Genomic DNA, 25,250 nt, shown 5'->3' with positions numbered 1-25,250 from the left:
AATATAAAGACTTTTTAAACTAGTCATTAGCAATCAAAGAAACGTAGTTAAGTAAGAAACCCAACTAAAAGTTTAAAACATTACATTTTATAGTTATAGACAGAACAAAATTATTTTATTTTTATTTTCACTTATATACGATATAAGAATGCTTAATCCTGGTAAGCAATCCTGATGCTTGGCAAACAAGCCAAATGGACTTTTTAATTGAACAGATGAAGAATTTTAAAGTACCACAGGGTTTGACCTTTTAAAGTATTTAGCTTGCATGAAGGTTTCAGAGACTATCTAAAATTTATATGCAGTGTTTCCTCTAAAGAATTACCCCATGAATAAAATCCCAAGCAAACTAAGTCAACATTTGCAGCTCTTTTCACATTAAAACAAACAGAGAAAATTAATATTTGTGTAACACACCAAGGGACTTAGAATTAGCTATTTGCTAGGAAGTGAGATATAAATAATTACCCACGGGTTTGGTAAGCTGAGTTCCTAGTAACATCCTCAGGTCCTGATCATAGCTGCTGATCACATTGATAGCTTAGGGCAACCTGGATGGGAATATCCAACCTAAAAGCCTGACATTTGTTCAAGTATGACAATATTATCTTCTTGTTTCACACTAAAGTGAATAGTCTTATACTTTCCAAGATGAGCAATAAGAAGACATTAACATTCTATAATACATGGCTACACTAATATGCAAACTTTACAACTAGCTGTATAAAATTCTGTGAGAATATGCTTATCATTCTATTTAAAATGAAGAAAATAAGGGGCTGGAGAAAAGGCTTAGTGATTACAGCTTTGAGCTACTCTCCCAGAGGACCTGGGTTCAATTTAGTGCAGCTCATGGCACATGGCATGCTCACGACTGTCTATAACTCTAATGCTTCTTCTGGTCTCCAAGGGCACTAGAAACACAGTTGGTGCACTGATATACACACAAGCAAACACTCATTCATGAGAATTTTTTAAAAATTCAGTAATTTTAAAATCCTATACAAATAATAAAAGGTCAGCATATAGAAAGGACATTTTTTTCAGTTTATTTGAATTATCTCATTTCTGAGACTCCAGTTATGTGTGTGAGAATCTTATATAATAAGAAAAAAGGTTTGGTCTAAATGAATGTAGTTGGAAGATGAAGTCCACAAACAAGTAAGTTTGTGTAGGAAAGCACTCTGTATCTGCTGTTTTGGAGCATCAATGCAGTTTTCTTATTTGGAAAAAAAAAGACAAGAATGTAAGGAAAATTCTATTATTGGGAACATAATGCTTTTCTCCCTCTATTAAAGGAGTCAATAGTAATGTGTTTCATGGAGCACACCGGTACAAGTTATAATCAAAGACACCAGGCTTTATTTCTCAACACAAATATCATCCACATTACTTTCCTTCCTGTTCAATCCAGTTATATACAAATCCATTAAAATTTGTAGGAGCCAAAACCGACTTCAAAATATTGAAAATGTCAAAAACTATTTTCCCTTTTGCTTATCGTCATTGCAAAAAATCAATGGCCCATGATAGTATCCCTGGACAAGCAGAGCATGATGTCCCATATCTTATTGGGTATCATCCACCCAGAAAGATCAATTGTATTTGTTTATACTGTGCACATTCTCCTGCCACATTCCCTTAAAACACAAAGGCAAAATTTAACTAATCTCAGTAAGTAATGTCATACTTTGGCTGTGATGTAATAAAAGGATGTAGAAACGTTGCATTACTTTCCAAAACTACAATTAATGTTTGAACATTTATTGTACCATAGCTCATCCATTAGGCCATTTTTTTCTATGTGAATATGACATTTAGAAGTTACATTTTTCAAAACTCTTAGAAGTTTTAAAAGATAATATTTGCATAGGTCTGATCTAATATTTCCATCCCTACTGTTTTAGAAATCAACATCCCTGAAATGACTAAAGAAAAAAATCCCACCAGATCCCAAAACTTGGTCAGATAAACTTGCCTGCTGTAGGACCCCGGCTCTAGCAGCTTTACTGGCATCCTGGATCTGTAAGTCATAAAAACTTAGTAAAATTCCACACAGAAAAGGAAGGAAATGATAACAGCCTTGAGAGCTGAACAAAACCGGTATTCATCACTGTTCTTTAGAGAAAATTCATTGCTACAATCACCTGGTGGCAATTTGTCAACACATTGTTTCATGGCACAAAATCCACCATAATTTAAGATGTTTAGCCTGGTGAGATGGAAATGAACATGATTCCTTTTATTTTTTCATTTTGCAAGAGTACAAGTCAGATAAAATATACTTAGATTTAAGTTCATAAATGCTGATTATCTGTTTTCCACACACACGATCTAATGCAAGAAAAACATTACAACTTGCTCATCAAGCTATTCAAACTTTACATCAATTTACATGGAATTATATACCCTATAAAATATGTAAAACAATTTAGTTAGCATAATAGTATACTTCAGTGTGGAAAAGAATTTGCAAGATGTCTTGAAATATCAGCTTGTAGAGATAATGAAGCAGAGAAAATTTTTATGGGGTAGATTTCTAGGGGATGGGCAAAAACCACATTAGTAAGAAACAAGGGAGAAAACAGAGAGAGAAAATATTGAATATATATGAGCTATTATGTTGCTTTCAAGTTATCACCTTTTCATTTTACTTGTTCAAATGTGTACATGTATGACTTACAAGAGAAGGAATAAGGATCTAGGAGGTGGGTAGGAGTAGAAGAAGAATGAATTTCTCAAGTAGTAGTGAGCACATACTACTCGGTCTGAAAATAATAGCCAAGCAACTGGAGAACAGACATAACAGTATGTCATCAACCTGCAAATTATAAAGGCCACATGATTACAGCAGATTACAGATCTCCTCCAGTCTTAGCAATCAATGTTCATTGTGTGTAATGGAATTTGTCTTTTAATATAATTCCCCAAAGCATGTGGGATTTAATATAAGAAGATTCTATTCTGCTTATTAACATTCAGACAGGAAAAAGAAACACAGCAGAGACTTTGTGCTGACCTATGCACTGAATCTGAGGAATAAGTTTTAAATGAAGAAAACCCACTTCATCAAATTCTTCCCAGGATAAAGAACCCGTTTAGGAACAATGTCCTTGCTGTCAAAACTCTCTGAGGCGATCAGCCAATTGTTTGTGTTACAGATGCTATCATGACAAATGCTTCTTTATCTTCAAGCCTTTGAATTATCCAAAAAAAAAAAAAAAAAACCTATTATATTTAGACCTTACCAAATCCATGCAGTTTAAAGTCCACATGCATGGGACTGTGGGAAAATGAACCAAAAATGTGAATTTCTGAATCCAGACAGGTCCAAATCTCAGTATTGAGTAGAGGTCAAAAATATCAGCCAGGAACAAAAGTGGAAGCCATCCACTTTGCAATAGAGAATCAAATAAAGCAGGTGCTTTATTTACTAATTCACAAGACACAGCATCCCGCAGACTTAGAACTAACCAAACTTGGCATCTAATTGAGTGGAATAGGCCTTTTTCTGAGATAATTCCAGAATCTCCAGAACCTTTAGCATCAGGATCAAGGTGGCCATGGGAACATGAGGTGTGTGTTGTTTTTCTCCTCACTGTCGGTATCTCCCTTGTGGGCTGACACCCTGATCTCTCAGACTTCTTCAATGTAGAAGACCTAAGCAAACCTAATCTATAAAGCCCTGAACTCATATGATCCCTTCTTTCATTAAAAAAAGCCACCTCTTAGAATCCAGTCCCTCAACTCCAGCTTTTCACTGTGTGTTTAATCTAATGATACAATCTATCCTTTGAGATTAGCCAATGAGGATTGCCCAGTTAGTGTGTGCTTTATATTGCATGCAGTTATTTAACAAGGACTTAGGATTCAAATAATTTTCACATTGAGAAATTTGAGTTGCCTTCTGCACTACCTTTTTGACCCAGGATTCATCTTAAAATGTTGTGAGACCTCAATTTGTTCAGTTAAAAGTAAATGTAACTTAATTCTCAGATGATTATCAAGTTCAAAATGAAGTCCAGGAATGTTAATGCCACGTGAGAAACGCTTCATGAAATAAGAGTGTTGTACTCATCTTTACTATTGTTAATACTACTCTAACTCTAGCTAATTTTGCATATTTCCCTCAGTAAATAATACTGAAGAAAAATTATAACTTCTAGTTACTCCTGGACATTTCAGGAAACCTCAACAGAAGTCCTTTCTTAATTTTTCTTCTATTTTCAGTAAGCCATGATAACCAGTTAAAGTCTTATGGGAGTCACTAAATAAAATTCAAAGGAAAAAGTCAAAAAATACAAAGGAAAAAGTTGATAAAATGTCTTTCCTAATTATCTTTTCATCTTTTCTCTGTGTCCAGGTTTTTAATTAATATCCTGAAAACAAAATAAAGAAAACTTAAGATTAAGAGCGCTGTAGGAATTGTGACATTTGAAAAACCTTTATGTAAATCTTTAGCAATTGTTGATCTAAAGCATCTGTCTATTACACTCATGAACCTAAGCCACAGTGGTCAATACCTGCTGCTTGGGATTTTCCTTTTGAAGACTTTTTTCATTTTGTTGACCTGTTTTTAATAAAGGGATTTACCTGACAAATCCAGTTTTAATCTTTATGGATTATGTGTATGCTAAAAAGCTTTCTAGAACAGAGCCAAACAAGAGAAATTTTTCAGAAAAAAAATCTGCTTTGAGTGGTGGAAAAAGATAAGAAAAAAAATCTAAATCTAAGCATTGCCTTTCCAATACTAAAATATTCAATAAGTATTGGAAGCACAGATTCAGCCATGAGGAGAAAATTTCTAAAAGGCTGAGTCCACTTATTAATGGGCACCACTCAACAGTGGGAGGGGGTTAGTGAACACAGAGGATGTGGGAATGAAATAACTTTACTATTTGTGACGTATTCATAATTTTGTAGAAAAGCACTGAAAATTTGCTTTGATATGTTTTATATTTGTTACAATAATAAAAAGAAAAATTATTTTGCTTCAATTCCCTATCAGCATTTAGGAAAAGTTACAAGCCTCTCTTTGGTTTACGGAAAATAATGTCCAAAAATAATGTAAATGCATACTTTAGGCAATTTACATGTAATATATAATCATCTTAAAATAATTAACTTTTTAAATCTGCATTTTCTTCATACTGAAAACAGCTATCACCTAGAAATGTCATGTTAATAATACTAATTTATCTATATAATGTTTGAATTAGTACTTATTGCCAAAGGCGATTTAAATAATTTAGCTGGTGTTAAACAGAATCAAACAAGTTTTAAGAATTCAAAATATATTGAATGAATGAAAACAAAATTGATGTACAACAAAATTTTTCATTAGAAAAGCATTGTTTGATCATTGTAGGAAGAAGATAAAAATCTCTAAAAGCCAATATGAAGTCACTTGCAAATAATTTGATTAAACAAAGCTAATTAATTTTTTCCACTGGAATATTAGAAGTTCTAAAGTAAGCCAAGAACTGTAGTCAGAGATTAATTTGATAAGGTCGTTAGAAGGAAAAAAGAATCTAGTAGTGTCCTTTCTAATTAAAAAACAGTTTTTGTTTGGATCAGACAAATCTCATGTAGCCCAGACTGGCCTCCAAGTTGCTATGCACCCTGAACTTTTCTTCCTCCTGTCTCCACTGCCCAAGTGGTAGATTTACAGGCATGGGCCACTATTCTTACTCCTTTTAGAAACATAAACTTAGCTAGATTTCACAGATGATAAAATGAACCCTTGAGAAAATCCTGATTGAGAAGTTATTATAATCTGAATGACAACCCAGCCTTACTATCATGCCATTATAGGTGTGCACTTAAGTCTATGTAGGAGAAAATGACCTTTCAAAGAAAATTGGATGGGATCCTGATTAATAATCAAAAATATTATTTGTCTCAAACACAGGTCCCATTGTCCTCTCTGATGTGGCGACATTATTTGAAGTGCTGAATTTGGTTATACTGTGACTCAGTTTACAGAAGGCTCAGCAAGTAAGAATGCATTCAGAGAAAGTGTCCAAGGTATATATTTGAAACTACATAACGTAAGAATTGGTTGAAAGTATAGATTGTATGTTGGCTGAATAATTTGTCTTAGATGGAACATGGTGACAGATTGCATTTTAGATTAAACTGTTACCTTGGCATTGCCTAGATTCATCTGAAAAGGGGAACTCAATTGACAGATTGCCCAGATCAGACTGGCTTGTGGGCATGTCTGTGAGTGATTGTCTTGACTGCTGTTGATGTAAGAGGGTCTAGCCTACTGTGGGTAGCATCATTCCCTAGGCAGGCAGTCCTGGGCTGTGTAAGAAAGCTAGCTAAACTTGGACCGGTAAGCCAGCAAACAGCATCTCTTCATGGTTTTTACTTCAAGATTCTTCCTGAGTTCCTGCTCTCATTTTCCTCAGTTTTGGACTGTCATCTAGAAGCATAAGCCAAATAAGCCCTTTCCTCCTCGAAGTTGTTCTGGTGAGAGTGTTTTAACATAGCAATAGAAAGGAAACTAAAATAGCTCAGATACAAATATCTGAGTAACAGTTAGAAGGAACACTTTAAGTATTGGCTTTAAGCTGTCAAAGTAGAACCAAGACTACTAGCTAGAAAGCAGTTTAGTGACTGAGCTTCTCTGGGCATGTTTTCTCACCCATGGGTATCCATACTGAGGACAAGAGAGGGGACAGTGTCTGGGAATGCAGAGGTAAGGGAAGGAAACGACCAACTACTATAAACAATTAATAGGGCTCTTACTGTTTCTAGGGCTCTAGCATATTTAACTTGCTGAGGAATTATTTCAGAGTTTTGCAATTAATATAAAAGACATGTATTATGGGCCTACTACATGCAGATACTCAGTTAAGAAAAGAGAAGTAGAAAAACAAAAATTTCTGAATTTTTTATTTTCCATATCTGGGATGATATGGATAATAAACAAAGAAGTAGGTTATATATCAGGATGCAGGGATAAGTAATATATAAGAAGAAACACAGAAATGTAAATTTTTAATAAAGTTCAGGAAATCTACAGTGAGAAAGCAATATTTTAGAAAAGAGGTACTAATCTATTTAGCATTTTTAAAATTAATTTTTTATGACATCCAATAGAAAAGGTGACAAACTTAATGGAATACTGTATAATCTGAACGCTGCTTCAGCACAGTGGCATAGGTTCTACTCTATACCCCACAATTCGTTTGACTATCTCAAAATGTGTCTGTAAATGGGGTCCTAAAAGATCTCTTTCTCCAAAATAGTTACTAAGGTAGTTTAAACCCAGCATCAGTGGTGATTCTTGTGATTCATCTTGGGTAAAAGGAGGAACTGGGATATACCAGCAATAAAAAAAGAAGAAAATGTGATGGTATGGGCAGAAGACAGACATCTCAAAGGCTTCAATAGAAATTAGCTTTATCTCAGGCTTCTACCTCCAATCCAGAAGGAAAAAATACTCCTATTGTTTAAACCACTTGATCTGTGGTACCTCATTATGGGAACCTAGGCAAATGCACAGAGAATTTGCAAGCACCATGTGAATACTGTCTAAATATAAATGATTGCATTAGCCTGTGTGTTAGAACAATTTGAAAATCATTTAAAGACTTTTATATTTAGAATTTATATAGAGATTTTTGGTTTTCCTGTATTTAGTCTTTTAACCTTGAATTTCACTAAAAGTCAGAAACTGAATCCTATTACACTGTGGTAAAGAGTTAACAAAAATAACAAGGACTTCACACCTGATAATAGCATGCATTAAGGAATATGTAAGTGTTCAAGATTCAGAAAGCATTTACTTTTCTGCTAACATGCATATAGTTCAATTTATTAAGTTTGACCAAGTTTGACATGGCAACTCATAAGCTCCTAGAATGTGCCTATGCACTAATCATGCCTAATCTCACAGGAACTAACTACTGCCTGAGTTATATCTTCTACAGGAATTATCTACTGCCTCAATCAAGTTTCCCACAACTGCACAAAGAGCTTAACACAGCTTTGCTGTATATTTAGTAAAGGGGGCACCTACAGCTGTAATAACTCTGCCACTGTATAGAGAACAGTGAATACATTTAAAGTATACTTTATAAAAAGAATACTTATTGCTGTGCTTTGTGAATGTTATCTTAGCTATTTCTCACCACCCCACCCCCTGTGTGTGTTATGATTTTAACAAAAACAAATAGTATACTTACAGATTCTGTTAATTTTGGTGTTTTCTCGAAATCTTCACCTTCCTCCATGAGAGTTTCTTCAGTCCCAGGTAAAGAATCTATTTTAATTTTTAAAAATAAAAGTTACACATTGCCTATGCATGAATGGTGGTAAAAGGATATATATATATATATATATATATATATATATGGTTGTAAGAGGAAATCAACAGAATCAAAATACTTATTCAAAGAATCACGTTTCTGAGTAGATTTTGAATGTCATTTATTCAGCTTATAGATAAATATGCAAATGAACATATTTCTAATTCAGAAATCTATAATAAAATAAAAAAAAGCACAAGAGCTAATTGCTTTACTTTTGTCCTGACTGGAGAGACAGGACAATAGTTTAGAATGTGTACTCCATATGTCTCACAGAGACAATGGCAGCAGGCACAAGGCCTGCACAGGTCTAAGCCAGAAAGGGTCTCAGTGCTGAAAGAAGTAGTCACAGGCTCACATCCTTAACTCAGAAGCTATCTCCAATTGATAACTGCTTGCAGAGGAAATATCAGTTTTCCCTAACAGAGTCTCAAGGGTTACACAAACCACACCAAAGGGTAGGCCTTAGGCCCAGCAGTAGATGGCCAATAAAAGGAACTCAACGCATTTTTGCAGGGTTTGTTTGTTTTATAATGCTTTGTCTGAGCATTTATTTTTTTTTTTGACCCCATGGGTATTTTACTTATGTATTATAATTTCTGATTTTATGTCTTTATGGGATTTCTGTCTATATGTGTTTCTTGTACTCTTTCTTTGTCCCTTTCTGTTTGTCTTGTTCTATTCAGTTCAGGCTGCTTTGATTTTATTTTAGCTTACTTTATTTCCCTTTCTTTCTTTCTTTTGGGTTTTTAGATGCCTGGTTTTGTTTTCTTTTGTTTGTTTGTTTTTAGATGGCTTCTTACAAAAGAGAGCAAGAAAGGGCAGAAAGGATCTGGGAGAAGTTGGGGAAGAGAAAACTATAATCAGAATACACTCTACAGGTGAAAAATAAAACTATTTTTAATTTAAAAAAGTGTTTGTGCTACTATCATAGAGGACCTGAGTTTGGATCCCAGCATCCACATCAGATGGCTCACAACCACCTATAACTACAGCTCCAGGGGATCCAGCAGTCTATTTTGGCCTCTGTGAGCAACTGCACTTATGTGCATATACTCACACACAGACACACACAATACACATAAAAGTAAAAGTAAAATAAATATAAAAATGAGATAACACTTCTTTTGGCATTTATTCAGCTAGAGTTTGGTACATATTTATCTTTAATATCGTTTTCTGCAGGATTGTATTTCTTGTTTGTTTCATGCTTTCTTTTAGACAGGAAAAGGTATCAATTCTATCAATTGGTATTCTCTCTTTTAAATCAGATGACAAATTGTGAAGGAGTCAGCAAGGGTGCAAATTATTAAATGGTGGGGATTTTTAAATTTTTTTATTAATTAATCAAGTAATTAATTTTTCCCAGCCTGATCACAGTTTTCCCTCTCTCCTTTCCTCCCAATCCCTCTCCTCAACTTCCCCCTCCCCGCATCTACTCCCTCTCCCTTCCCTTCAGAAAAATGTAGGCCTTCCATGGATGTAGTCAGCCATGGGATATCAAGTTGCCACAAGACTAGGTACCTCCTCTCCTATTAAGGCTGGATGAGGCAACTCAACTGGAGGAAAGGATCCCAAGATAAGGCAACAGAGTCATCCCTCATCCTTTTTCCTCTGCCAAGAGTCCCACAAGAAGACCAAGCCATACAACTGCAATACATGTGCAAAGGGCCCAGGTCAGTCTTATGCAAGCTCTCTAGTAGGGGGTTCAATCTTCATGAACCCCCATGAGTCCAGGTCAGTTGACTCTGTGTATTTTTCTGTGGTGTCTTTGGTCCCACTGCTTTCATAACCCTTCCTCCCCCTCTTCCACAGATCCACCTAATGGTTGGCTGTGGTTCTCTGTGGTGATGTGTGTTCCCCAAAATATTGTGCACTCTAATAAACTAATCTGGGGTCAGAGAACAGAACAGCCACTAGACACAGAAGCCAGTAAATAATGGTACCCACACCTTTAATCCTAGCATTCCAAAAGGCAGAGATCCATCAGGATCTCTGTGAGTTCAAACCCACACTGGAAACAGCCAGGCATGGTGACACACGCCTTTAGTCCCAGGAAGTAATGGCAGAAAGCAGAAAGGTATATGAGGCATGAAAACCAGAAACTAGCCAGGTTAATCTTTTAGGCTTTTAGCAGCAGTTCAGCTGAGATTCATTCTGGATGAGGACTCAGAGACTTCCAGTCTAAGGAAACAGGATTGGCTGAGAAGTTGGTGAGGTGGGGTAGCTGTGGCTTGTTCTGCTTCTCTGATCTTCCGGCGTTCACCCCAATACCTGGCTCTGGGTTTGTTTTTATTAATAAGAACTTTTAAGATTCATGCTACAGGTCTCTGAATCTGTTCCAATTAATTGCTGGGTGAAGCCTCTCTGAATGGTGGGGGTTTTAGTTATCCACCATATCAAGCAAGAGGTTGTGACTACTTAGTGTAAATCTTAGAGAAGTGGGTAAGTGGTAACTGCCAATTACATGAATAAAGTGGTGGGAGCCCCTTCCACATGGCCAACTTAGTGCAGTGTAGAAAACTGCGATTGCTAGAGAACTCTCTCATACTGACCAGTACATGTCTCATCTACAAATAATCTATGTCGGTGCTGTTAGTTTCCCTAGTTAAATTTAATTTCATATATTGAAATTTAAAGGTTAAAGTATTTTAGACCACTGAGTTTTATAAACTTGTTCTTATATTTATTAATGTTAAGAGAGCCCTCATCAAAGAAGCTTCGCTTTATAGCAAACGCAGACCAATGCAGTAAACTAAAGTTAGACACAATTCCAAGATCAACAGATCATAGCAAGCCCTGCCCTAATGTGTGTGTCTACACCACAGCTCCAGCATGTGTGGCTCAGGGAACATGGCGGGAGAGAGGGCTGGAAGATGTCAAGAGCCAGAATACCAGGAAGCAGAACAGTCTCAGCTAGATAGAGCTATATAAACCAGACTGGAATAATGGCAATATCAATAGACATGGGAACATGTAAGGGAGAAATTTTCGTGGAACCCACCCCTAGACAAAGAATTATAGGAAACTATTGACAGCTGGGAGAAGAATAATTAGCCTCACTCAGGGATGAGTTCTCTTATTGATTATCAAATACAGAGCAGTCAGTCCTGAAGCCACATATACACACAACAAAAGCAGACTTCATAGCTTGTATTTATGTATTTGTGCATATATATTATATGTATATACAATATATATATACACACATAGAAATGTAATAATAATAATCAAAGAAAAAATAATTTCAGGGGAGGACATGAGAAGGGTTAAATGAGGGTACCTGGGGGGGGAGGTGGGGGCTAGAGGGTGGAAAAAGGGAAGTTTTTCTAATTTAATTTAAAATGCATTTTTAAGCCATATGATTTCATAAAGAAAAAAATCACTTAGATTCATGTGCAAATGGAGACAGATTTTTCTAATGCATGAAATAAGTGCTCTGGGCAAGAAATTAGAATGTTGAAAACTTCTAGCCCCTTTATGGCCAAAAAATAGGGAAACAATGGGAAACGTGGCAGAAGTCCAAGGTTGTAGCTCATGGCATCCCTATCTCTGGTAATTTAGAGTGTTTCATTCAAGACAAGCTAGCCAATTTCTTGGGTACAAGATTATCTCTATATAAACATAGATATCGCTGTAGAACACAGAATGCCCTCCACTATAATACTAACTCTGGGGAAACCATAAGTTAAGATAATTTACAGACAACACTTCTAAACAGAATAGAACCATTGAAAGTAGCATATTTTAGTTGATAAAGTCAAGATGGATAATGAAAAATGTACCAAGTTAAAAAATAGCCATTCAATTGCAAAGAATACTTAGGCACCTATTTATTAAAACCAACTTGTAACAGCTTATAAACTAGTGTGGCTGGGCCCATTAAATCAGGGTGCAAGCTGGACCTCATTTGCATCATCTGATATGAAGTTACAACTCTAACCACTGAACTAGGTAGGCTAACTCAAAATCTTCCTCTCTCCCTCCTCTCATCCAAGTCCAACCCTACAGTCTCACCCCTAGTTCTGCAGCAAATCTTCTGTTGTGCTCTCCACCCACTGCCCATATTCCCAGGGGACTAACTAAGCTGATCCTGGTGCAGCACCCTGCTTCCCTCCCTCCTGTGAACCCCCTCTCCCCACTCCAGTTCATCCACATTCCTAAGTGTTAGTTCCCAATACCCAGGAACACATTCTTACTTGGGACTCCACCGGCTGCAGCAACAAGAACCAGAAGAATGTCCCGCAAAGCGACACACAGATATCACACTCCTCTAAGAACTAGAGAGGAAACAGAAACCAAGGAACAAAACACACCCCAACAAAGACAAGACCAGATATCAGCACCTGTAATTACAACCTTACCAATTCCAAGTGCTTAGATACCAGAGGAAAAACACAATCAACAACAGCCAGGACAATATGTCTCCACTAGAGCCCAGCAACTCTACCACAGCAGTCCCTGAGTATTTGAGCAGAATTTAGGCACAAATAAAATACCCTAAAATGGCTTTCAAGCATAAAACAGAGGTCCTGAAAGAGGAAATGATTAAATCCCTTAAAGAAATCTATAAAAACACAAACATTGGAGGAAATGAACACACACACGCGCATGCGCGCGCGCGCGCACACACACACACACACACACACACACACACACACACACACACACACACACCAAAATAAAACAAAAGGAAAAAACTCACAAAAAGGTTCAAATCCTGAAAGTGGAAATAGAATCAGTAGACTGAATCAATAGAAAACACAAACTGAGGGAAATGTGGAAATGAAAAATTCAGGAACTGGAAGAGGAACCTGCTGTGGATATTGCTCTATATAAATAAAACACTGATGGCCAGTGACCAGACAGGAAGTATAGGCGGGACAAGGAGAGAAGAGAATTGGGGAAACAGGAAGAAAGAAGGAGAGACACTGCAGCCACAACCAGGACAAGCAGCATGTAAAGATGCCGGTAAGCCTCCAGCCATGTGGCAAGGTATAGATTTATAGAAATGGGTTAATTTAAGATAAAAGAACAGTTAGCAAGAAGCCTGCCACAGCCATACAGTTTTTAAGTAATATAAGCATCTGAATGATTATTTTATAAGTGGATTGTGGGACTGCAGGGCTTGGTGGAACCTGGAGAGGAGCTCTCCAGCAACAGGAACCCCAAAGAGAAGACTCACCAACAGAATACAAAAGACAGAAAATCTCAAGCATTGAAGACAAGATAGAAGGATACATCTGTCATAGAAAATGTTAAAACTGAAAAACTGGCATAAAGCATCAGGAAATTTGGGTCACTATGAAAAGACCTACTCTAAGAATAATAGGAATTAAAGAATGAGAAGAAACCAAGGTAAAAAATACAGAAAATATTTTTCAACAAAATCATAGAAGAAAATTTACCAAATCTAAAGAGAGAGAAGCCTATCGAGGTATAAGAAGCATACGCACCGGGCGGTGGTGGCCACGCTTTTAATCCCAGCACTCGGAAGGCAGAGCCAGGTGGATCTCTGTGAGTTCGAGGCCAGCCTGGTCTCCAAAGCAAGTTCCAGGAAAGGCGCAAAGCTACACAGAGAAACCCTGTCTCAAAAAACCAAAAAAAAAAAAAAAAAAAAAAAAAAAAAAAAAAAAAAAAAAAAAAAAAAAAAAAAAAAGAAGAAGCATACACAACACTAAATAGACTGGACCTAAAAAGAAATTCCCCTTGGAACATAATAATCAAAATGCAGAGCAAAGAAAAAAATATTAAAACCCACAAGGGAAAAAGAGCAAGTGACACATAAAGTCAGGCCTATTAGAACTTTATCTGACTTCTTCATGGATATCTGAAAGCCGGAAGGGCCCAGACACATGTGTTGACCACAGATGCCCAGCCCAGACTACTATACCCATCAAAACTTTCAATCACCATAGATGGAGAAAATAAGACATTCCATGATAAAGTCACATTTATACAATATCTTTCTGTATACCCAGCCCTACTGAAGGTGCTAGGAACAAAAACAAAAACAAAACAACAACAACAAAACCCTAGAATCTAAAGAGAATAACTACATTTTAAAAACCCCACAGGGAATAAATAAAGAGACCAATAAAATCAAAAGAGGGGAGTACACAAACACATACATGAAAGCTCTTAAACAAAAGAAGAAATCACATTCAAAAGGCATAAAGGAAAGAAATAATCAAAGTACTGAAATTAATAAAAAGAAACAAAGAACAATATAAAGAATCAATGGAACAAAGAGTTTGTACTTTTAGAAAAATCAATAAAAATTGAAAAATCCTTATTTAAATTAATGAAAAGGTAGAGAAAGAATATTTAAATTATCAAAATTAGAAATGAAAAGAGGGATATAACTACAGATACCAAGGAAATCCAGAGAATCATAAGGAATACTCTAATAACCTGCACTCCACTGAATTGGAAAAATCTAAAAGAAATGTATACTTTTCTTATTACATATCACTTACCAAAGTTAAATCAGGATTAGATAAACAATTTAAACAGACCTATAACCCCTAGTAAAATAGAAGCAGTCAGTAAGTCTCCCTATGAAAAAAGGCTTAGAGCCAGATGATTTTAACACAGAATCCTACGGAACTTTCAAAGAAGAATTGATGCCAACACCTTAAATTATTCCACTAAATACAAAAAGAAGGAACATTGCCCAATTCATTTTATTATCAGTCATCTTGATATCCAGATCACCTAAAGACCCAACAAAGAAAGAAAACTACAATTTTCCCATATGAACATAGATGCAAAATTTATCAATAAAAGACTTGCAAACCAAATCCAAGAACACATCAAAACAATCACCAACCATGATCAAGTAGGCTTCACCCCAGAAATGCAGGGATGGTTCAGCATACATAAATCCACCATATAAAAAACCAAAAGACAAAAACCACACACTTAGATCATTAGATACAGAAAAGGCTTTCGACAAAATCCAGCACCCTTCATGTTAATAGTCAAGGAGATATTAGGAATAAAAGGGACATAAACATAGTAAAGGCAGTTTACAGTAAGCTCCTAGCCAACCTCAACTTAAATGGATAGACGCTCTAACTCAGGAACAAAGCAAGGTTGTCTGTGCTCTCCATAGCTATTCAGATACAGTACTTGAAGTCTTACCCAGAGCATTAAGACAACTAAAGGAGATCAAGGGGATATGAATTGGAAAGGAAGAAGTTAAAGTATCTTCATTTGAAGATGATATTATAGTATACAGAAGTGAGCTGAAAATTTTCACCAGGAAACTCTACACCTGATAAACACTGTCAGCAAAGTAGCTGGATACAAAAATCAGTAGCCTTCCTGATACAATGTCATACAAATGACAAACAGATTGGGAAAGAAATCACAGAAACAACAACTCTTACAATAGCCTAAAATAATAAAAAAAAAAAAAAAAATTGGGGGGGGGAATAACTCTAGCCAAGCAAGTGAAAAACTTTAATTCTTTGAAGAAAGATATTGAAGAAAATAACAGAAGATGGAAATATTTCCCATGTTCATGGATCAGTAGGATTAATATAGTAAAAATGGCCATTTTACCAAAATTCGATGCAACAGATTCAACACAATCATCCTAAAATTCAAAAAAAAAAAATCTCACAGAACTTGAAAAGATAATTTTCATATTTATACAGAAACAAGAAAATCCTAGGATAAATAAAACAATCCAAAATGATAAAAGAACTACTTGAGGTATCACCATCCATGATTTCAAGTTGTACTACAAAGATATAGTAGTAAAAAACAGCCTGGTATCGGCACAAAAACAGACACATTGATCAATGGAATCAAATTGAAGGCCCAGACATAAATCCATACGCCTGATTTTTGATAAAGAATCCAGAAACACACACTAGGAAAAGACAGCACTGTCAACAAATAGTGATAGTCCACCTGGGTGGCTGCATGTAGAAGAATACAAATAGATCCATAATTATCACCCTGCACAAAACTCAACTCCAAATGGATCATAGACTTCAACATAATACCAGATACACTAAAGCTTGTAGAAGACAGAGTGAAGAACAGCCTTGAACTCGTTGGTTCAATCAAAGATCTTCTGAAAAGCAGGTAAGCACAAGCATTAAGATGAACAATCCATAAATAGGACCTCATGAAATGAAGAAGTTTTGCATAACAAAAAACACCATAATTTGAACAAAGCAATAGCCTACTGTAGGGGAAGATTTTTACCAGTTACACACTTGACACAGGACTGATATCTAAAATATATAAAGAACCAAAAAATTAGGTATCAAGGAAACAAGTAACTCAATTAAAAATGGGGTCCAAATCTAAACAGAGAATTGCCAATAGAGGAAACTCAAATGGCTGAGAAAAACTTAAAGAAATAATCAACAACCTTAGTCATCAGAGAAATACAAATCAAAGCTACTTTAAGATTTCACCTTAAACTTGTGAGGATGGCTAAGATCAATAAAACAAGTGACAGCTCATACTTGCAACAATATGGAGTAAGAGGAATGCACATCCATTGTTGATGGGAGTGCAAACTTACAAAGACGCTATGGAAATCAGTGTGATGGGTATTACAAAAGTCTACCTCAAGATCCAGTTATATCACTCTTGGGCATATACCCAAAGGATGCTTCACCTAGCCACAAAGACACTTGCTCAACTATGTTCATTGCTGCTATATTCATAATAGCCAGAAATTGGAAACAATCTAGTTGTCCTTTAACAGAAGAATGGATAAAGGAACATGTGGCACATTTACACAATGGTGAATTACTCAGCTATTAAAAGAAAAAGACATCATGAAATTAACAGGCAAATGGATGCAACTAGGATAAAAAGCATCTTGAGTGAGGTATCCCAGACCCAGACATAGTATCAGAAAGACAAATATAGTATGTATTTGCTAATATGTGAATATTAGTTGTTAAGTCAATGATCACCAGACTACAATCCATTGAACCACAGAGATTAGGAACAGAGTAAGAGACTAGAGGGAATAAACAGATCTGATTAGGAAAGGGAAATACAAAAATAATTAGGATAAATAAGGGAGCTTAACTGGTAGGATCAAGTGGAGAGAGGGAGGGCAGAAAAGGTGATGAAAGAAAAACTGGAATAGACAGCTGAAATTAAGGGTTGTTTGAGGGATAATATAGAAACCTAATGCAATAGACACCTCCTAAAATACAGACATACCTAAATGACATTACCAAATAATAGGAGACAGAGCCCCAACTGGCTATCTAGCACCAGGATTGGTTTATATTTAATAAAGTTATTGGCCAAAGGCCCCATGGGAATTCCCAAACAAGCCAAGCTATTGCCAGGACTGTAGGTTGCTGTCCACAAACTGACAGCAAGGCTCCATTGCTGAAGATAACACCTATACAACTCACTGAACATGGAGAAGTCAAGCTGGTGCCTACATAGAGCCTTCACCCGTTAGTCCTAGTGTCTTTATTTAGTACAGGAAGGTACTCTGCATACTACCAAAAAAGAAACGTTAACCCATCCTGCCACAAACCCTTTCATCTACAATTCTGTTATGCCTGTAGGATATGCTACAGCAATGGTAGCACAAAACTTGTGGGAGTAATATCTGATTTAAGGCCCACTGACACTCCAGATGGAATACATACCTGACACTGATTTGGTTTCTAAGAACCTGAGACTAGATAATCTAGGGTCCCAGGGTGAAACCAAATATTACTGGTCTAAAAAGCAAATGAACAAACAAAAACTGAGTGTGATAAAATTAGTCCTAATGCTATTCTATACTCATAGAATAGTACCTTGCTCAGCCATCATCAAAGAAACGTTCTTCTGCTGCAGATGGAAACAAATACAGAGACCCAGAGCCAGACATTATATAGAGGGACCTTGGAACACTCAACATTAAATGTGATATCTCTATCAAATCCCTCCTGTCAGAACTCAGGAAACCCTACAGCAGAGTCTGAAAAAGTGTAATGGACAGAGCAAACGAAAGACACCAAGTAAACAAGGCCCTCTAAATCATGAACCAAGCCCATATGAACTCATGGAGACTGGGGAAGTATGCATAGGGCCTGAGTGGTCTGTACCAGGTCCTCTGTGTATAAATTATGGGCTTCAATTCAGCGTATTTATGGGCTTCCCAAGTGTGCGAATGAGTGGGTCTCTGGTTCTTCTGCTTTCCATTGGGCTCTTGTCCTTCTGTTGGTTTGTCTTAACCAAATCTGATGTGATAATTTTTGTTTTATTATTTTGTTTTATTATTATCCTTTAGAAGCCCTTTCTTGTCTAATGAGAGACAGAAAGGGAGTAACTCCAGATAGGAAGGGAGATGGGAAGGAACTAGGAGGAGTAGAATGAAGGGAAACTGTAATCAGGATATTTATGTGAGAAAGTAATCTAGTTTCAATAAAAGAAAAAATTTATAAATAAAGTTAATTTACATTCCATAAAACTGTGGGCAAATGCAATGTAATTTTATAGTTTGCTATATTTTTTTATTTTATGAGTTGAAATTCTTGGGTACAACATTTACTTAATATAAAATTTTATTTTCTAAAATAAAAATATTTATATGGACACAAACATCCATATATATGTATATATATATATTTGAATTAAATGTATGTGTTAAACTGAATATATATATATAACTAAATCTATACACACACACACACACACACACACATATATATATATATATATATATATATATATATATGAATGTATGAGAACTAAAAAAAACATTTCTATGGATTTCCTGACTTTTAAAGTTAGAAGTATGGTATGTGTTCCCCATTTCCTCTCAGTGAATATGTGACAGTTTTATATAGATGCCTTTCTGCTTGATTTCATGTATGATAATTCATTCATTTATCCATTTATGTGTATTTTGCATATTAATTTATTCAGTGAATTTTACAGGTCAAATATAGGTTAAGCAGTTTCAAAATATGTTAAATGAAACAATTTTCTATTACTGTCTCAAGGAATTCACTTGAAAAAAAATATATAAAATTAGTGTTTTAACAAAAGATGAACATTTATGAGGTAGCAATACTGGCAACGTTTTAGGTTATGTTCTGCTAAGTGCCTGTTTTGAGCATTCTTTGGTTTTGTTTGTCATATCTGCTGAATTCTATGAGATGATGATAGTCCTAGAGCCTAGCAGAGTACTCCTGTGATGGATTTCCCAGAGCAGGTGAGAATTTTGGTGTCTTACCTTACTGAAATTGACAAAGGCAAATGGACCCAGACAAAGAGACTAAAATTGTGATGAATAGCAATCTAATGAGCTAAGTTGAGCAAACAGATATCATAAAAACAAGAATTTGATATCTCGTGCTTGGAGGGACAAACTTGTTAATGTGTTTGAAGTACACTTCTTTGGTAGCACTAACTAGGATGTGCAGATGTGTAAACAATTATGTTCTTTCTTTCTACTGCAGAGAAATTTACCTTAAGCACAAACATGTTTTCAAGATACATCCTATAGTTGTTCAATTTTTTAAACTCATAAAAGGTAGTATAAATTGAGTCTCTAGTGAACCAGCACAGAAGTATGAAATAATAAAGTGATTTTATTTTTTAAAATTAGCTGTCTTTGAACTCTTGGATTACAATTTTAATTTGAAAATTTGAATGCTCATCACAATGTTTAGCTTTTATCAGCTTCCTCCTGTCATTTTTTTTTTAAACCATGGCTGCTTGTGTTACAAGAACTTCTCTACACACAATTAGGCCTACTTATAGCAGCATGTATTTTGAGCCAATTTCAATACAGATGCACAGTTGACATGTAAGTCACATCAGAGATTTTTGGATGATGCTAATGATACTCAACTTTGGGGTCCCATGATTTGACTGACTTCAGGGGAAAGGAATGTACTGAAGTAGAAACTCCTATTTTGCAATTTCCTAATTAGGTATTCTAATATTTGAGTGTGGAAAAAGCAGGTTATAAATATTTCAAGAAAGGAACTTAGACTTAATGAATGCATTTTTCCAGCGGATGTAAGTATAATCAAAAACATATTACTAGATGTATTATTTAATTTCCCAGGATATTTAAGTCTCTACAGTAAATATATATATATATATATATATATATATATATATATATATAGAGAGAGAGAGAGAGAGAGAGAGATGTAATTTCTAAAGAGAACCTGTCTAGTTAACAGCCAAGTTGTTAAAGAGTATTCCTGTTGTGTTACTTTTATTTTGAGCCTGAAAGCTTTAAGGCCACCAGGGACCCTGTTTTCCTTGCTGGGGTTTAAGAGCTATCTTGAAAATATACATACTTTAGTTCTATAATAGATCTAAACACATGTAAACTATCATGATTTCTTTGTAAGTAACCACTGGTATAGGTTTATATTCCTGTCTCATTTTATTTTTAAATAGTATTAGATGATAGTCAACATATGAAATTATATGTACATAAAAATTTTAATTAAAAGCCTGGCGGTGGTGGTGTATGCCTTTAATCCCAGCAGTCCAGAGGCAGAGGCAAGCGGATCTCTGTGAGTTCAAGGCCAACCTGAGCTACAGAGTGAGTTCCAGGAAAGGCGCCAAAGCTACCCAAGAGAAACCCTGTCTTGAAAAACCAAAAAAAAAAAAAAAAAAAAAAAAAAAAAAAAAAAAAAAAAATTCAAATAAAGCATATAAAATGTGTTCTATGGATAAAATATATGGTAAATTTAACTTATAAAGTACAATAATTAAACACCCCAAGCTTATAATCCACCTCAGGAGTCAGAGCATTCCCAATAGCCTTCATCTGCTTGTGGGTTCCTTCCTGATCACAGCTGTCAGCTGCCTCATATCCCGAAGATAACTGCTCTTTGGAGTCTCACTGCTGTTTCTAGTTGCTTGTTTGGAAGCAGTACAGGGGCTGAGCTCTATTACATCAGGGAAATCATCAGTTCTGCAAACCATTTTTTTGCTAAACATTTACCAGCATGTCGCTGACTTTATCCATCCGGTGTGTGCAGTTGAAATGCATTTGAGTCCCTACAGTGTAACAATTCCACAGCTCATTGGTTTCATCATCCATGAACATCCTAACAAGGCTTGTTCACATTTCCTGGTGCATAAAGCTGGTTTCTCTAAGATATTCATCTAGATACACAGTTCCTGGGTTTTCTATCATATAAATGCTCAAGATTTTAAGGTAATAGAAAACTTTTCTCAAATGGTTTAGACACCAACTATAGGGAGTAAATCTCTGTCCTCACTAGCACTTTTTGCCAAAAACTGGGTATAAAACAACACTTCATAATAGTCTCCATTTGATTTTTCCTGGTTTCTAAGGTAATGGGGCATATTCCATATACATGACATTTGGACTTCCTCTTCTATGGCATGTCTATTTAAGCTGTTGATTATTTTTCAATGGATTTGTTGACCTTATTAAATTATAGGTGATTTTTATATTTGAATACTCATCTTTGGGCAATGAAAACTGTACTGCAGATACATTTTATCATTTTGTGTTTTTCCTTGGCATTTTTGGATAAACAGTTCTTAATTTTATTGTTAAAAACTGTGTGTATATGGTATGCGTGTTGCTATGTGTCAAGTATGCATGCAGGTATAGGCACTCTGTGGATGTTTATAAAGCCCAGAGGCTAGTGTCATCTTCTATCATTTCCCACCAGATTTTTATTTAAGACAGGGTCTCTCACTGACTCTGGAGCTCACCGATTAGCTGGACTGGCTGGCCAGTGAGTTCCCAGGATACTTCTGTCTCTACTCCACCAGCACAGGTGTTTTACCGGTGGGTTTGCACATGTGTGCTACCCTGCCCAGTATGTTTATGCGGATGGCAAGGATGTGAACTCAGCTCTCATATAAGTGCAACAAGCACTTTCCCTGCTAAGCAATCACCTCCGCTCCATAGTTCTTAATTTTCTATAGTTGAAGTCTTCGCCATCTTTTAATCTCAATTTTAATCCAAGTTAAATTAATTAAAATGATAAATTATAACATGAAAACCCTACAGATTATTGGGGTACCTCAGAATATTTCATTTTAATACATGTAAGCATTTGTGAAATACTAGTATGAAATTAAAAATGTTTATCTTTATAAACATTCATTATTTAGTTTGTTTGTGGTAATAATCACTCGAAACACCCCGCTCTAGCTTTTGGAATGTATAGTAAATTATTATTTCATTTGTATCTATAATGGTCATGGACTTTTGTGTCTCGTTTAAGATGTTGTCCATTCAGGCATATGGAAAATATTTTCTACTATGATTTGTCTAGTGATCCTGATTCCACTGTGTCCTGCTAGAATACAGGCAGTTAAGATGGTAGTAATGCATCTGAGATGCTCCTGGAGGAGCATTACATGTACCACCTGTTCTGCAAGCATTTTGAAGGGCTCTAACTTTAACTTCCTATGTTAAGTAATGAAGTTTCTATTGCATCCTATAGAAGTGGGTATGGAATAAATACTATTAATTTTGAAAGATAATAAAGTAAACATCTGTGGTGCTGGGCGCCACAGATTTTGTCAGCTTGACACAAAACCTAGTTTGGTCAACTTGATGTAAACTGGAGTCACCTAGGAAAAGGGAATCTTAATGAGCAATTGTTATGATCCGATTAGTCTGTAGAGCATTTTCTTGGTTAGAGATTGCTGTGGGAGGGCCCAGCCCATCTCTGGGGGTGCTACCCCTGGGCATATGGTCCTGTGCAAGCTGAGCAAACTATGGGAAGTAAGCCAGTAAGAAGTGTTCTTCCATGTTCTCTGCTTCTCTGGATGATAGACTGTGACTTGGAAGTGTAAGCTGAAATACCACACACTCACACAAGGTAGTTTTGGTCAATGAGTTATGACAGCAGCGTATACCAAACCAGGATACCTAGAAAGAGGGACTCTCAAGTGAGGAATCACCTCCATTAGACTGGCCTTTGTGCATGTCTGTGGAACAGTTTCTTGATTAATAATTGATATAGGAGGGCCCAGCCTACTGTGGATGATACCATGATGAGGCAGGTGGGTCTGGGCTGTACAAGAAATGTAGCTGTGCAAACCATGAAGAGCAATTAAGCAGCATTCCTTCCTCCCTGGTCTCTGCTTCAGTTCTTGCCTCCAGGTTCATGCCTTGAGCTCCTGGCCTGGCTTCCCTACCATAGACTGTAACCTATAAACTGAAATAAATGATCTCCTCCCCACATTGCTTTTGGCCATGGCATTTGTATCAAACAGAAAAGCAAGCTAGGACACGGTACAACGAGAAGAAAGGAAGCTGTTTCACTAGATGGAGAAGGAGAGGAAGGGACAGATGAGACTTCATCAGGAAAAAATGAAGTCTATCTTAAGAAACAAGCAATATTTACAGTGTCGACACCAATTTAACACATGGCTGAGAGAGAGTGTGTGTGATATCTCCAATAAAATGTTGCTGTTTTCCTCCAAGAAGACTAACTGGATCAATGGCATGAGATTGGGAGTAAAGGAACTCATAATGTCCTTCCACTTTCTATAGAGCCAACAGGAATAAGTTAGAATTAGGGGCATGGTTTTGACAGTAGCCAACATACAGCTGCCCCTTCGGAATCCACACATCCTGATTCCTTTTCTCATTTGCCCTTCGCAGCCCAGACAGGCCGGCTGTGCATGTGACTCCAGGCTGCCGGCATTTGATTCGGGGAAGGTACTTTTGCAAATCTGTAGGAGTTACCAAAACTTCACTAATTATGCTTAAACTTAAAACTTACCCAATGAATCTGGGATTATCTCCTCTGGAGAATGAAATGGCTGTAGTGTGTCTTCTGTCCTTTCCATCAGATTGTCTCCTTGAAGCCTAAATGATTAAAAATCATCATTGGAGATTGTAACACAGCAAAATGGTGAACTAAGAAGTATATACCAGACTTCTGAAATGAAACATGACTCTTTAAGTATAAACATATACTAAATCCATCTTAATCCCAGGTCATTGCTTTTTCTGGCCTTTAATAAAAGATCTTCTATCTGCATATATATATTAGGAAGGTAGAGAACCACTGTGGTAGACTCTAGGGTCTAGAGCCAAACTCCTTTACATCTTAACCTAGTAGAGAAATATTTATAGTGAATATTTTTACTAAACCACAAAATCGGGTTAAGTAGAAGGAAAATAAGTCTGATGCCTTGTGTTCAGCTGACTTCAGGATCCTGGACTTATAAGACAGTGTTTATGATTGCACAGAGATTTCACACACACACACATACACACACACACACACACACACACACACACACACACACACCTCCAAATCAACCAGTGTGAATAGAAAGACCAGGGGTATGGGAGCCCACAAAGGTTTTCTAGTGAGATCTGAGCTTGCTTTACACAGCAGGGCTGCATTAGGGGGTGGCTTGACCATATGTGTGGTTACCAGGTATCTGGAATGTTCTGCACTTGGCTGTGCTAGGAGGAGGTCTTTTGCTCCTCCTCTTGGTATTCCTTTAAAAAGCCCTTTAGTAGGAACAGAAGGGGCTGGTGGGATTGGACCCAGGCCCTCCCGAGCTATCCTGTGTTTTCTGTCTGTCTCTCTATCCTTCTATCTACAAATTCCTCATTTCTCCCTGTTCAAGAGTACCCTGGGGGAATAAATGGGAGGTGGTCTCCTTCACAGGGGTCGCATTGTAAGACAATTTTTATGATTCATTGCACAGAGGTTTCACACACACACACACACACACACACACACACACACACACACACACTTCTCCAAATCAACCAGTGTGAATAGAAAGACCAGGGGTCACATTTGTCAGGGGTGGGAAGGAGGATCCAACAGCCCCAGGATTGGCAAATGCACTAGGGAACCCTCCGTGGAGGAAGACAGTGAGGTCCTTTAGAGGTGTATCTCTCAGCTGATGAATCCTCATGTCTACACAGAGCACTGATACCTGGCAATATCA

General features: G+C 36.5%; 1 protein-coding gene across 5 annotated transcripts in view; it reads right to left on the bottom strand.

Moving 5' to 3' along the window:
- The window catches only part of C5H8orf34 (chromosome 5 C8orf34 homolog), a 375,498-nt gene that overhangs the window by 66,293 nt on the left and 283,955 nt on the right, over positions 1-25,250 (bottom strand). For 4 of the 5 annotated variants that reach the window (XM_028864575.2, XM_028864570.2, XM_028864569.2 and 1 more), the window contains 2 exons: positions 24,059-24,144; positions 8,199-8,275 (listed from right to left, as the gene is read on the bottom strand). In XM_028864575.2, the coding sequence (XP_028720408.1) occupies positions 8,199-8,275; positions 24,059-24,144 (163 nt within the window). Of the gene's footprint in view, positions 1-109; positions 2,024-8,198; positions 8,276-24,058; positions 24,145-25,250 lie in introns of those variants that run through there. The other variant, XM_028864567.2, reaches the window with a different exon arrangement.

This window comes from Peromyscus leucopus, chromosome 5, assembly GCF_004664715.2.
Source record: "Peromyscus leucopus breed LL Stock chromosome 5, UCI_PerLeu_2.1, whole genome shotgun sequence".
NCBI lineage: Eukaryota > Metazoa > Chordata > Mammalia > Rodentia > Cricetidae > Peromyscus > Peromyscus leucopus.
Note: the sequence above shows the minus strand (reverse complement) of the source record. Positions and strands in the feature narration are given on the sequence as shown.